General features: G+C 41.8%; 1 protein-coding gene across 1 annotated transcript; it reads right to left on the bottom strand.

Moving 5' to 3' along the window:
* Window positions 1–2,019: 2,019 nt before the first annotated feature.
* On the bottom strand, window positions 2,020–10,883 carry LOC120537611 (duodenase-1-like). The gene is made up of 5 exons (XM_039766667.1): window positions 10,732–10,883; window positions 10,140–10,293; window positions 3,253–3,388; window positions 2,848–3,099; window positions 2,020–2,385 (listed from the first exon to the last, which is right to left on the bottom strand). The coding sequence occupies exons 1-5, from the start codon at window positions 10,835–10,837 to the stop codon at window positions 2,227–2,229; spliced, it is 807 nt and encodes a 268-aa protein (XP_039622601.1). The 5' UTR covers window positions 10,838–10,883; the 3' UTR covers window positions 2,020–2,226.
* Between the last annotated feature and the right edge of the window lie 4,837 nt (window positions 10,884–15,720).

Consider the following 15,720-nt stretch of genomic DNA (forward strand, 5'->3'; position numbering starts at 1 on the left):
CAATGTGACCGCTAGAGGTCGTTGCAGCATCCCAAACCCCAGGCACAACAGCACAGGTACCAGTTGTGGGTGCTTTTTTAATTATATTATTATACAAACTACCTTATAAAAGGCTTTTTTGTAACAGTGGCAAACGCAATACAATTCTTCTTTCTCTTTCTCCTTTGCCTTCTTCTTCTACTCCTTCAGGTGAGCTTTGCCCATCCTCCACTCCAACTAGCCTAGATGAGGCTGAGCGGCTTCTCTTATCTTGCACCCATCAGTACTTCCAGTGCTAGGGCAGAGCCTGTTGGAAGTACTTCTAGATTAAGCAGAAGTCCCACAAAGTATGGATCATTAATTCCAGTTGCCCCCGTGACAGCCCCCATGGAACTCAAAAGGGTTGCCTCACAGTACTACAAGTCCCAGCATGCCCTGCAGATGTTGGTGTGGGAATCCTGATCCAGGGATGTTGCCATCTGGTGTGTTGGGCGACTCTGTCAGGACTACAGGCTATCTCCCCATCTCCTTCCATCACACTGGCCTCCCAGCCAGGTATTGTTCTTCGGTCCAACTCTGTCAGCATGCCCTCTTCTACACCGGCATCTTCTGCCACCCTCCTGGTATTGAACATCCTGACACTTTTTCTGCCCATATGCTAAGTGGGCCTTCCGGCCAGGTAAGCGAAGGGAATCCATCTATCACAACACTTAATATTACTCCTTCAAACTTCCTTAAACCAATTCAGGTTCAATGGCACCTAACCTGAGTGCATTTGAAATAAGGCAGGAATCAGCTCTGGGTGGGGTACCAGTCTATAACAGGGTCTTCTCATGCACACGTCCACAAACAGCCAATTTAAAATAGCTAAGTAGATGAACATGTTTGGAGATATGGATGAAAAACATTAAAACCCAAAGTAAAACCCACTTACACAGAATTTTACTCTGTTATTGTTGGATTATTATCTTTGTTGTTGCCTATAAGTTTTTAACCCTCAATGTTAATGTCAAGTCAGCACCCATGGCAGTAATGTTTCAGATTACTCTTATTCAATGAAAGACATAATTAAAGATTATCAACAAATGAATGTAAAGGGCATGCACAGTTATGGGATGCGCTCTGCAACCCCTGGAGGTTGTAGCAAAGGAGAGAATGAAGAATACAAAACTGAGTGCCATTATGAACAATGCTGCACACACTAACACTGAGGACTTTCAGTCAATAAAGTATTCAGCAGAAGTGTGTCTAGAAACGCTATGGGGGTCCTTTATACAAACAAAAATACACGTGTATAGTGCCTTACTGGGACTGGGAATGCCAAATCAGAAGTTTTCTTTCTTTTAAATGATTTTCCTTTTTAGTCATTCTGGTGTGTGTTGAGATCATAGTATCTATCTATCTATCTATCTATCTATCTATCTATCTATCTATCTATCTATCTATCTATCTATCTATCTATCTATCTATCTATCTATCTATCTATCTATCTATCTATCTATCTATCTATCCATTGTCTAATGTAAAATTTTGGGTGAACACCTGAAAATATTCAGTAGTGTCAAAAATGTGTAATAATAAAGGAAATGAGGAAGAGGACAAATACTTTTTCATACTGTATCACTGTAATAGATGAAGGACTCCAATCACTGTCTGTGTGAAGTCTGCACGTTCTCCCACATCATTGTGGGTGTTTCCTCAATGTCCCAATAATTCAGTATAATTAGCAACTCTAAAATGATCTAATATGGCTGAATGTTGTTGGCATTGAACTGTTGCACCTTCCTAGGATGGTTTCTGCCATGAACCCAGTATTGCAAGACGGGCTCCTTGTGACCCATAACTGGATTATGCAGATTCAAAAAGTGAATGAGTAGTAGGTAGGACCAGGACTTGAAATGCTTCTGTGAATTATATTAGGCCTTGCATATAGGTGAGTGATCCACAATGTCTAAATCATGACATCCTGCAAAAACAATTTCTAAAATATTCATCACCCACCTTTTTGTTGGCCCAAAGCAATAGTTCACATCACAATGGTGCGAATTCATCATACTTTATTAACATTAGATGTTATGTGATTTTTACTTCACAAAAATGAGAGGAAACCAACCTCCATAGATCAAGAGAAAGAGGAATTGCAGAAAAAAGCAATAGCAATGTAAAGTTCAGGGCAAACAGCATGAGAAAGGCATCCCAATGGGCACTGTGAGTCTTTGTGTGGCAATGGCCAGGCATGGCATGTTCTCACTGCTCTCTCAACTTCATGATGGACTCTATCCAGGCCTTGTAAGCAGCAATTCGAGTGTAGACCCCTGGGAAATTCTTGACACCACAGCGCTTAGCTCCAAAGGAGATAATTCCTTGGGCCTTCCCGTTGCACACCAGTGGCCCACCGCTGTCACCCTGCAGACATAAGTTCAACATGATTTCACAGCGGCACTGGTTTCCTTTTTTATGGTTCATAACTTATGATAAGTCAATATCAATGATAAGTCAGGAAACTTAGAGGCAATATTTAAATACTGCAAATGTTTGTATTGTATAAGAATTTACTGCATGTCAGTCATTTCTTTGTTTTGGTGGAGATTTCTAATCCATATTATTGTTTAATATCTTGATGACCCTGAGGTCAGCACTGAAGAGAGATGCACCTAATACTCTTCCTTTTAAGAAGAAATGCACCTGGAACCCAATATATTTACTTGTCGCCATCTCCACTATGAACCAGTACTGAAGACATGCACCTTGGTCCTGGTCCTGTGGTGCAGCACCTAATTCTGTTTGCAGTGACGCACCTGGCTTGCTCTACAGGAGGAGGCCGGTGTCACATTCTTTCAATTAACCCACCACAGAGGAAATGCTTACCTTGCAGCCCACCACTCGTGACTTTGTGCAGATCATTGTCTCTGTGATTCTTCCATCCCACCTCTTGTTGCACTTTTTCCTGTTGATTATAGTCACATTCGCTTCTTGCAGCTTTTCTGGCATTTTTTTCTTTTTGCTCACTGTGTTGCCCCATCCGCATATAACACAGGGAGTTTTCTTCTCCAAGTCCGCCTCACTATCCGGCAGTGCGAGCACCTTTATGTTGCTGTTGAGTGCAACTTGATTCTTGAGCTGTGGGTCACAAAGATCAAAAATGTGAAAAAAAGGACCAACTACAGGTGTCTGCTGTGCTAGGCAGCAGGCGACTTTCTGAAAAGCAATGACAAATGTCAGAGTGCAGTAGGAGCTAATAAAGTAATGGCATGTGATGATGGTAGCAGTCACCTTCAGCAGCATGATGTCATTGGTTGCATTCTCTATGTTGAAATCGGGGTGAGGAAAGCTCTGCTCCACTTCTAAGAACACTTGGCTTGGCTCCTTGTGTTTCAGATTATGGGCACCCAGTAAGACTATAAGACTTCTGCAGACACAGACACAGAGAGAGAGAGACAATGTGTTACAGTCAGGGGCCACCAAAGCTTCAAATAAGCTGCCTGACAACTAAATCGAGTCATTCAGTGCTATGAATCTGTGGCACAGAAGATCAGCTCCATTGGATTGTCTGATAACCAATTCCATTCTGCAGAGCCTTTTTATTCTGTTTTTCATATTCTGGCCTTTTTCACTTCTCCCTGTATTCGCTGAACTTTACAACATTAAGGTATCTCTGTCTGTATGTCTCCCCACATAGTTTTGTGAAGCTCTGTTGGTCCTTTAATGGTGGAGATCAGACTGCTTCAGTCCAGCATGTTCTTAAATTGCCATTTTTAAAAATGTGATTAGCGTTGGACCTTATGCTCAACCCCTCAAACACATGCAGTATGTGCAATTCCATACAGGTTGACTGCAATTGGCATATCCTGCTCTCCATACCTGCACAACCCATGATCAGTTGGTGCCAATGGCATGTTGTCACACCTGCACCATTTCTTTCTCCACCAAGAGAGTCGCCAGGGAGCTTTTCAAGTTCACGTGATATCCTTTAGGAGGCAGACCCAGGGACGTGCGGTCAGGGGAGGCATCATCATGAAAAGTAAAAAAAACTAATAATGATAACATAACATAAATTTGTCTACTGGTCTTTGCTATAATTTTTTTTTTCTGTATGGTTCCAATAATTTTGATCATTTTTATAGTCAAAATCGCTGAATTTGCGCATTTCCTGTTCAAATACAGGGGAGAAACGTGAGGTGCGGCGGCGACGAGCCTCACCTCTGATTGTGCTCTTCCTCACACACGGGGTTGATGCATGCAATTGCCGCTGCCTGTTGTTCTCTCTGCATGTTGTCAATATAATGTTTGCAGACACGTGTATTATACATCCTGAATTTCCACAGTCTGGCTAATATCTTTAATATATTTAGTCTTGCTGATCGAACATAAAACCGCTGTGAAAAGGCACAAAGTGAGGTAGAAAGTACCGTGCAGCCCTGAAAGGGGTAGATGTGAGTCCAACAGGTGCTCGTTGCTGCTGTTCTTCTTGGCGATAATTTCCACACTTTTAAAACTATAGGAAAATAAGGAGGACTTTTACAAGATAGAGATTTTCATGTAGAAGGATAGGTGCATTGACGTCATTTACAAATAAAGGTAAGACCATAAAAAATGGGATCAGACTAAGAAAAAAAAATCCAATATTAAAATTGATTAAAGCATCAGAATTAAAAGCTTTTAAAAACAACTAAATATTTCAATTAAGGTCAAAATTAAAATCCATGTTTTTTGTACACCACTCTATACTTCATTTGTATTAAAAGAATATGAATCGTGGAATTGCAATGGCAAATTTAGAAAACGTGGAGGGTTCAGAGCAAATGCGCTCTCACCTGCCACTATAGATGTAACGTTCTTTCTTAACCAAATATGTACCTTACCGATGTGTGTGTAAATTATGCTGATGAGATATGAACCATAACCAGTAGTCAGTGTGCATGCTGCCAATTGATTAGTGAATAAGCTACTCTTTTGGGTTCATATATTTGTAAATTTGACTCTGAAGGAATCAGTGCCTCAACAGCCAGGAACCTCACCGCACATCACTAGGCAAACCATCTCATCCCATACATGACCGATGGTGGTCACTAACTGATGTGCTGTGTTACCCACAGACAGACTGATAGACAGTACAATAAAAGTTCTATCCATCTATCTAGCCGTCTTTTTTTCTTCCAGTTTAATATATATCAAGCAATGTATTCTTAAAGAGTTTATATAAGAGTTCATTACAGTGCTACTTTATCTACCAGTTATATTCTATCTGTCAGTGTTGTAGGTTAACAAAGTAGAAATACATCCTTTATGTGCTTCAGTATGTTTTGAGTATATTTTTACTTTAACTGAGTATAAAATTGTCTACTTTTAGTTTTTGTTCACTACATTTTCAAATGGGGTGGCGCAGTGGTGGCGCTGCTGCCTCACAGTAAGGAGACCTGGGTTCACTTCCTTGGTCCACCCTGTGTGGAGTTTGCATGTTCTCCCTGTGTCTGTGTGGGTTTCCTCCGGGTTCTCCGGTTTCCTCCCACTGTCCAAAGACATGCAGGTTAAGTGCATTGGTGATTCTAAATTGTCCCTAGTGTGTGCGTGTGCCCTTTGGTGGGCTGGCGCCCTGCCTGGGGTTTGTTCCTGCCTTGCACCCTGTGCTGGCTGGGATTGGCAGACCCCCGTGACCCTGTATTAGGATATAGCAGGTTGGAAGATGACTGACATTTTCAAATGCAAATATCTACTTTTACTTGTTCTGACATATTTTTTGTTCACATTTATTACTTCAATATATAAATCAAAAACCAAAAGGGTTACTCAAGTATGAACATTTTCCTCAATTATCTAAAATACCTACTCCCCACGCTTTAAGAAAACTTCTGCTTACAAAGAATCAGAGATGATTTTCAAATGTGCACCAATGATGCTAATATTTGGTCATCTATACAGCTGTTACATGTACACCTCACTGCAGCCTGCAGAATTGGGCGGGGCTGGACATTTGGGGTGGTCCCAGGGTCAGCCTTTTTCAGACACTGTCCTCAGGGCAGCCAGCCCAGACTTGTGTGCTCACGTGCTGTGCTTCACTCACCTTGTCATGTGTGTTGCTCACAAATCTTCTCACATTATCCTGGGCATCATCATGAATAGTTGGAAAAGTCCGAGAAAACCAAAGGACCAATACTTTGAATGTGAAACCAGAAGTGATATAATCTAGATAAAGTGATTTACTAAATATGATTAGAATTTATTTTGATTACTAATGTTGGTGTTAATTAGCTTGGAAATACTCAGATATCCTGTCCTCAATTGCATGGCTCTTGGCACAGGTTGCTGTGAGGAGGACCTGAAGCCCAGTCACGTGGCAGAGGTAACCCACAGTTGCAACTCTTGGGTTGTGTTACACATATCACGTCATAAGCGCTCGATTAAGACCAAGATCAAGATTCAAGGTTCGTATATTTTTGCATGACAGATGGGGAACCCTTAGCTCTTTATATTTAGAGATTATATCAATTTTCATGCAGGTTGGTGTTATTTAAACAACAATGGGCGTGTTTATGATCATGGGTTGATTATAAATGTTTTCCCCTTAAATTAATTGTAATTAGGTGTTTGTGTTAATTGGGAGTTTTCAGCTCCTTATTAAAGTGGGGTTTTCTGCAAGTCCCTCTCTGTTAGCAAATACCCCACTAAATTAAGGTACAATCATTTGGATGTCTGCTTATTCTGAATGTAACTGCTTCAAGTTGTGCATATTTTGCTGATACTTGATTGATTCAATTCAATGCAAAAAGAAGGTAGTCTTGACTATTTTAAGCCTGTAAGAACTTTTTTTGACTATATAGAAAATGTGGGATAGCACAGTGGTGCATTGGCACAGTTGCTGCCTTGCAATAAGGGGATTAATGTCCAAAGACCCTGGTGTTCCCTGTGTGGAGCTTGCATGTTCTCCCCACGTGGTCATTAATTTCCTCTCTAATTTCCATGCACAGTCCAAAGACATGCAGTGTAAATTTGTTGTAATTCAGCTGGGGTTCCTATCCTGGCTGGGCTTCAAATCCTTGTTTCATGTCCTTTTTGTTCATTTTTGAGTTATTTATTTAATGTTACTTGTGTTAATCATTTGCTTTATTCCCAATGTCTGTGTTATATGCCTTGTGTTTTGTGAGTGGCTCCCTCAAAAGATGGGGCCACCTGCCCATTGACTGCAAAGGACTGCCCTCTGCCCTGTTAAGACGGGGACAACTTACAGTCCCTTGGGGTTCATTGAAATGCACTTGGAAGTTGGTGTTTATTGTGTTTCTATCTGTGCTTTTGTGATTTATTGGATTTTTATTCTACCTTCTATGTTTTGTTCTTGACTACTCTTTGGATTTTAAATTGGGACTTTGATCACCTTGTATTGCCTTTGCCTTTTTAGGTATTTTTAGCAATTCATTTTTGCTATTTGTGCTTCACCAAGCTTAATATTATTCTAGAAAATTTTGTGAAGAAAACATTTTTCTTAGCTTAGAAAGATTTTGTGTTACTAGCCGGGTTTGACGGTGTTAACTTCTTGTCTGCAATTTTGGAAGTTTCTTAGGACCTGGTGCTTGTGAACTCTCGAGTGACATATTGTAGGTGTATTGGCAATACTAAATTGAATCCTGATGAATGTGTGTGTGTGTGTGTGAACGTTCACCCTGCGATAAGCCGGTGCCCTGCTCATTGATTGTTTCTGCTCTGTGCCAGTTTCCCAGTGGCCCTGCTCTGGATATGTGGCATTCAAAAATGGATGGAATGGATATACGTAAAGCAGCCTATATTTACTTATATGTAAGTACAATTAAAATCAGACACTTTAAAACTTCTGCGTAAAGAGTTTTCTCATGAACATTTTACTGTTACTTGAAGAACTTTTCAGAAAGATATCTCTTACTTTTATTCCAGAATTGCTTTATACAACACTGCTAGTCATCAATTTAAAGTTAACAAACTCATAGGAAGGAAAGCATATACTGTATGTGTGTGAGAAGTATAAAGCATATGGCTGAAAGTGTGAACGACGTGCCATCATAAGCACATGTTCAGGTTTTACATGAGAGATCAGAGAGCTCAAAAGTTCACATCAGCAACAGTTTCATTTTCTTCTGATAGACCTAATAAAAAACAAATATATAAAAACAGAAAGAAAATCTAGCTAGACCTAAATGTAAAAAATTAAATTAGTGCAAGTAGTTGAGTAAGTGATGTGGACTTGACAAGGCACCTCTGGAACATGCAAAAGTTTCAAATAGCATCAGGGGAGGGTCTAAGCTTCTCTGGACTCTGTGTCACTTTAATAAGAACTTGAAATCTGATAATGAAAGGGATGATTTACTTATTTTTCATAACATTACTGTTAAAGTAAAAATGGGCAAATCTGTTCTTGCATTGTTATAACAGTTCCTGCTAAGAAAGCTTTTAACATGTAATCTCTATATATACTGTATATATATTGTGATGGATGGCCGAAACCCCCAGGACACTAGATGCCGACTTCCCTGCAGTTTAGCGGTGCCCCAGATTCCCGCAGGGCACTATGGGAGATGGAGTTCAGCTTCACAGCCCTGCTGGGTACTGTGAGTGCCGCCAGGGGATCCTGCAGGGAGACATGGGGACTTCTGTTTCCAGTAAAGCCCAGAAGTACTCCCAAGTCATTGGGACGGAAGGACAGAAGTACTTCCAGGCTGGAGAAAATCCAAGTCTCCATCTGACCCGGAAGTGCTGGTGAATCACACAGGCGGAAGGACAGACGCACTTCTGGGTCAAGGACTATATAAAGGACTAGTGGAGACCCGGCAAGAGAGCCAGAGATGGGAGGGAGTGTGACGGAGCTGCTGGGAGGAGAGCATTGTTTAATTATTGTATTATTATTATAGTTATTGCCTGTTTGTTGTGGTGGAGGTGCTTTGGGACACTATTGAGAAGAAAGTAAAAAAATATTCTTAGCACTTTTAACCTGTGTCCAGTGTTTGTCTGTTGGGGTAAAGGTGTGCAACAGCAGGTTTTTTTCTAGAATTTGCTCGAGCATTCCAGTTGATTTTCCTCTTTTCTCATCGCACTAAGAATCATAGTTCGCTTGCAGGAGTGATATATTCGCGCTAATCTGAGGGGATGGGGAAGCGAGTGGGGGGCCCTCCACACTGACCTGTTTCACTACTACGTGGATGGAGTCACAGGGGATGGCTAGTTCATAGCGTATAATGATATCCTTAACATAGTGGACAATTACAACATAATTATAAAAAGCAGCTCTAATAATAAAACATCAAACAATGCACAACTGCAAATGGCAATATGCTGTATAAGAAAAAAAATACAATCATTGTTGTATTTCATAAATTCATCACTAGTACCTTTCATATCAATACAGATACCTGTAATAGATCTGTACTATAGTATCTGTTCTGTCTATCTATCTATCTATCTATCTATCTATCTATCTATCTATCTATCTATCATATAGTGCCATTCATCTATCTATCTATCTATCTATCTATCTATCTATCTATCTATCTATCTATCTATCTATCTATCTATCTATCTATCTATCTATTACTTACTGCCTCTATCTATCTATCTATCTATCTATCTATCTATCTATCTATCTATCTATCTATCTATCTATCTATCTATCTATCATATAGTCCCTTACAATGATATCTTTCTCTCTATCTATTTTAGGCACATTTCTCTTTACATAACTCTGATTTCACTATCTCATTTTTATTGCAGCTCTCTTATTTTATATTTATGGCAGCTCTCCTGTATAACTGAATCAGTCATTTCATGCCAGCAGATACCCTTTTACTTTTATTATGCTTCCTATTTTTTATTGTATCTCTCTTTTTAAACTGGCCAACATTTCCTTGTTATAAGTGTCCTTTTTTACATATTGGAAGTCATTTTCTTCATTTATAATATATTTATTTATTGCTCCTCTCACATGTTATATTACACCTCATTCCTCCTCATCTTGTTTTTTATTGCACACTTCTAATTTTATGTCACATTATATTCCACGTCTGCTTTTATCTAATTAGACCTTCATTTTCCTGACCTGACATTTTTGCAATTGCCAATTGTTTCTGCTCCTTTTCAAGATGAGGAGAGGAGGTTGAGAAGTGCTCTGTAGACTCTGGAATTGAACTCTTTGAATAACTTACTGTCCATTACAGTGAGCAGCGGTCATCACAAAGTCCTCCCTCACAAGAAATCCCCCACAGGTGTGCGTTTTAACTTTGTCCACTATGTATGCCATGTAGGGATGGCTGTGAGGTTTGGCCTCATGACCCCTGATGATGCTGCTGTCAGTCCATTCTGTGAATTGAAGCAGAATATTTTTATCAGCAAAGAACATTTGTGTTAATCATCCTATTCTCCAAAACATACATTATTAATGAATATTTTAAAGATCCTTCAATAACAGACAGGCAGATGCCTGATATAGCAGAGCCCAACCAATATGCTGAATGTGCATAAATCATCAGTTTTGGAGATGGAAGCTCTATAAAACAAGTGGCAGCACATACATAAGTATACTTTGCTCATTATGTTTCTGTGAGCACCCAGAGCTGAATGATCCCCAACTTTTCCTACACTAAAAAAGCAGGAAGATGAGTTATCTCTTCCAATCCCTGCATTTGACTGGAAGTGCTGGCAGGCTGCTTCCCACTGATCAGTGGGTTTCTACATTACCACTCTAACAGCTCTTTCCTATCTATTGGTTTCTTGCATGATGGCTCTTTGTGTACTTACCTGCTTTGAAGATGGAGGGCACAAGCGAAAGAAAGGCGGCAATCAGACAGATGATGTCCATGCTGGAGGTTGAAGTTCTTTCTGAGATAACATCTAGAAGCAGCATCTGCAGAGTTCTCAAGGCAGGAAACTGATGACTTTCCTTACCACTTGTGAGGTGTGAAAAATAGCAGCAAATATCTGACACTTCATGTGCTAGTGGTTCACCCTGAGAATATTTAGCTGCTATATAAACCAGCAGCATTCAAATTATTGGGTACAACTATTTTCCAGATAACTCGCTCTCTGCTGCTGAAGTTCACATGAAGTTTTTAGGCGGAATAGTGACTTGTCAGCCATGTACCACACCATTTCCACCTGTCCACATTAAATGAAATAAAAAAAAAGTTATATGCTCTACCTTTATATGTATTGTGAATGAAAGAACTGTGCCCCCCTGACTGGGCCTTAGAGAGGTGGCCATTATGGAAGGACATGGATGAATGCACACCTAAGCTGGGACAATTACTATTTCCTTTCCCAGTTGGGGAGAAGATATGATGGATGTACTGGGGGAGACTGCCCGCCAAGAACAGATGTTCCACAAGTACGTTAGGTGACACCGTGGGTGGGGGGGTTGTTTAGAGAAAAGAAGAACTTCCTGGGTGCAATGTTCTGGCACCAGACATACACCCATGTCCAGCATAAAGGCAGCTTGAGTAAGGAGAGTAGGAGGACAAAGCACTTCAGGGAGGAATGGGCAAGAAAAACCTGTAATGGTGCTGTTCAAATAAAAGGTCTGTTGAACCCAAAACTGATGTTTGTGCAGTTGTATCTGGCATTTGAGGATCTGGGTGCCTCCTACAGGCCACAATATATATGCTATTTACATATGAACATCATGAACATCATGGAGAATAACATTCACATGGTATACTTTCATCTTTCTATGCATTACTTACTGCCTCTATCTATCTATCTATCTATCTATCTATCTATCTATCTATCTATCTATCTATCTATCTATCTATCTATCTATCTGTTATCACACATGTGCGAGTAGGAGGTAGCTAAAGGGCTCGAGTAATGGTAATACCACATCAGACCAGGGGGCGACAGGGTGTGCTGGCTGACTTTCTCAGTTCCTTGTAAAATGTTCACACCATGGAGGAGCTTATACTGCTCCTAGAAACATCCAAGTCAGCCGTGCAATCTGAGGAAGCAGAACGGTCCTCTAGTGGATTCCGTGGGGATTATGTCACACAAACTAGGTCTCTTTCATATAAACCGGAGCCTGTTCAAATGTTCCTGGCCTTGGGGCGTGTGATCTGCCCGGGGATGAGGAGGGATGCAGGTGGCGATTTATGTGCACCTGTCAACCCCCTGTCACTAGTACATACAGGAGTAGTAATCATAAATGGATATAAAGTCAAAGCACTCCTTGATTCCGGCAGAAACAGTTCCATAAAATGGATAAAAGTAAATACCAGTGTTACATGTATACATGGGGAAATCCTTAAATATAAAACCACCCTATGTTTCATCAGCTACAGAGGATTGCTGAAAAAAGTCCCTGTGGCGATCCTACCGCCTCCTTTTGCTGTGATTCTGGGGCAGGACTGGTCTGATAATAAAAATGTTACTTAAAATAAAGCACTTAAAAACCACAGTGTATCATCCTCAAACTGATTGTCTAGTGGAGAGGTTTAATCAGACTCTCAAGCAAATGCCTCGCAAGGTGGTCAGTGGAGACGGGAGGAACTGGGATCAGCTCCTCTCCCTCATGTTCTTTGCCTATCGGGAAGTCCCACAAGCCTCTACAGGGTTTTCACCATTTGAATTATTATATGGACAACATCTTCAGGGATTATTTGAAATTTTGAAAGAAGGATGGAAAGGAGAGGCTCTTCCCTCTACCAATATATTAAAGTATATCACTCAGTTACGCGATTGATTTGGAAAAATTCAACCTGTTTTAAAAAGTCACTTGGAGGTGGCGCAAGCAACAGATGCCCACTATTATGATCGTGGTACGACCCTCCGAATATTCCATCCTGGAGATCGTGTCATGGTTTTGGTTCTGACCTCCCATTCTAAATTACTTGCCCATTGGCAAGGACCTTATGAAATTAAGGAGAGGAAAGGGCTTGTTGATCATTTGATGAAACAACCCAATCGTGGACCAAGCGAGTGGATTTATCATGTGAATTTGCTGAAGCTGTGGAAAGAGAGGGATCCTGATCCTACTTCTGCTCAGCCCTGATCAGTCTTTGCTCACACAGACAACCTTAATATTAGTACAGATTTAAATTCCAGACAGAGACGGGAGCTTGAATCAGCTATCCTGTCCGTCCCTGAGGTAGTGAGTGAAAATCTGGAAGGACCTCTCTGATTGCACATGACATAGTGACTGCGCCTGGAGTTATCGTTAGAGAGTGTCCCTATCAACTTCTCCAGGCAAAGAAAATAGAAGTGGAGCTTGAAATCAAGCATATGCTGGAACTAGGAGTGACAGAGGAAAGTTATAGTCCCTGGTCCAGTCCGATCATCTTGGTTAGTAAGCCTGATGGGAGTTGGAGGTTTTGCAATGACTTTCGCCAGCTTAATCAAGTCTCCCAATTTTATGCTTATCCAATGCCTTGAGTGGTTGACCTCCTGAAAAGGCTTGGCCAAGCAAAGTTTTTGACCACACTTCAGATGACTAAGGGGTACTGGCAGATTCCTTTAACGTCCTCCGCTAAGGTGAAGACAATGTTTATCACCCCTAGCGGACATTGGCAGTATTGTGTCTTTCCATTTGGGTTACACGGGGCTCCTGCAACTTTCCAACGTCTGGTAGACAAAGTGCTCTGACCCCATAATGCGTATAGTGCTGTCTATCTAGATGACATTGTCATCTATTCCAGCACGTGGAAGGATCATGTACAGCAGGTAAAAGCGGTATTGTGGACACTAGCAGAAGCTGGGCTTCGAATCAATCCTAAGAAGTGTTTTTTTGGATTGAAAGAAGCTAAAAATTTAGGCTACCTGGTGGGTCGGGGTTCCGTCAAACCACAATGTTCAAAGGTAGAAGTCATCTGAAATGCCCCTCTCTGTGAACCAAGCGGCAGGTCCAAGCATTTCTCGGATTGGCCGGGTACTACCGCCAGCTCGTACCTCGGTTTTCAGATAGAGCGGCGCCCTTGACTGATTTAACAAATAAGAGGGGTCCCAACAATGTGGTATGGACTGATAAGACAGACGCTGCATTCTGTGACTTGAAACAGGCCCTTACTTCAACACCAATTTTGAAAGCACCTAATTTTTCTCTACCTTTCATTCTCCAGACAGACGCTTCAGACACAGGACTGGGTGCCGTGCTGAGCCAGAGCATTGATGGTGTTGAGCACCCCGTTACGTTCCTGAGCCAGAAACTGCTAGATTGGGAGACCAGGTATGCGGCATTGGAAAGATAGGCCTTGGCTATTAAATGGGTGATTACACAGAGGTGCTACCTTCTGGGTCGTGAATTCACTCTGGTGACGGACCATGCACCACTACAGTGGATGGCCCTCCACGAGGAGTTGAATCCAAGGGTCACTAGGTGGTTTCTTGATCTTCAGCCATACAAGTTTTCTCTTGTTCATTGTAGGGGCTCTCTCCATGCCAGTGCTGATGCTCTCTGTCGAGTACACGACCTCTTGGTGCAGGACACCAGACCCAATGAGTCTGGGCTAAGGGGCTTGTAACACACATGCGAGTAGGAGGCAGCTAAAGGGCTTGAGTAATTGTAATACCACATCAGACCAGGGGACGGCAGGGTGTGCTCATTGTCTTTCTCAGGTCCTTGCAGACCATTCCCAGGAAATCCCACCATGTTCCGGTGCCTTTGATGATGTCACTTCCGGGGGTTTTGGGTGGAAGTGGGGTTGGAGGTATTGGGTCCAGCACCTTTGATGATGTTGCTTCCAGTTCCGACAACATCATGTCCTGTTCTGGTGCCTTTAACGATGTTACTTCCAGTCATGATGAAATCACTTCTGGTTCCAGCCCGGATGATGTCACTTCCTCTCCAGGCCTTTAAAACCGCCATCTTACCTCCAGCCTGGCTGTTCTGTTTTAGACTTAGTCTTGTGAACATTTCTGTTCAATTATTTTCAAACTTTTGCAGCCAGGATATAATATACTGGTGGCTGCCCCAAACCATTTTAATGTCTGGAGTGTATTCCTTGTCACACTATCCATCTGTCTCTTGGTTTCTGTCTGTGTGCATATTTTCCTGGTATTCTGGTGTTTTATCGTGGAATGGTCCTGGGGTGAGCCTCTTCTCACTTTCAGACCCTTTAATACATAGACATGAACAGAATGTCCCAAATTTTATCATGCCAGCTCTTGCCATCTACAGAAGTTCTCAATAGACTCAATCATAAGTGGTATTGATAATACAGACGAGTACAGGAGACTGGAGGAGAACTCTGTGTTGTGGTGCAGAAAGAACCAACTGCAGATCAACATCAACAAGACAAAGGAATTGCTGTTGAAGTTCCAGTGCGTCAAGAAGCCCCTGAGACCAGTCACCATTCAGGGACAGAAGGTGGTGCTGTTGCAAGTAACTGGGGGTCCATATGAACAGCAAACTGGACTAGTCTAACAACACAACACATCATTGTACAAGGAAGAGCAGATTGTACATTCTAAAGAGACTTGGGTCTCTTGATATGTGCAGCAAGCTGCCAGAAGTGTTTTACATGTTTGTTGTAGCCAATGTGTTGTTCAAGGTTGTTGAGTTCCTGTGATGGAAAATACCTGAACAAACCTATCAGGAAGTATAGTTGTATAACTCTTGTGGTCCCTGGCCGGGGCTGGAGCCCGGCCGGGACGCCCAGGAGGAGGAGAGGAGGGCTTGTGCCTCCTCCAGACCGTGAGGGGGCGTCCGTCCTGGTTATATTGGGGACCACGGGTACAGGGCTTGGAAGCCCAGCCCTGTAGGGACCCGTGGTCACCGCCAGGCGGCGCCCCGATGCCGGTTTA

Source organism: Polypterus senegalus, chromosome 10 (genome assembly GCF_016835505.1).
Source record: "Polypterus senegalus isolate Bchr_013 chromosome 10, ASM1683550v1, whole genome shotgun sequence".
Classification (NCBI taxonomy): Eukaryota; Metazoa; Chordata; class Cladistia; order Polypteriformes; family Polypteridae; genus Polypterus; species Polypterus senegalus.

Coding starts and splice junctions, on each gene's coding strand:
- LOC120537611 (XM_039766667.1), bottom strand. CDS start 10,837: ATGCTGCTTCTAGATGTTATCTCAGAAAGAACTTCAACCTCCAGCATG. Junction 3,100..3,252: donor ATGACATCATGCTGCTGAAG/GTGACTGCTACC, acceptor TGTGACCCACAG/CTCAAGAATCAAGTTGCACT. Junction 2,386..2,847: donor CACGAGTGGTGGGCTGCAAG/GTAAGCATTTCC, acceptor TTATGTCTGCAG/GGTGACAGCGGTGGGCCACT.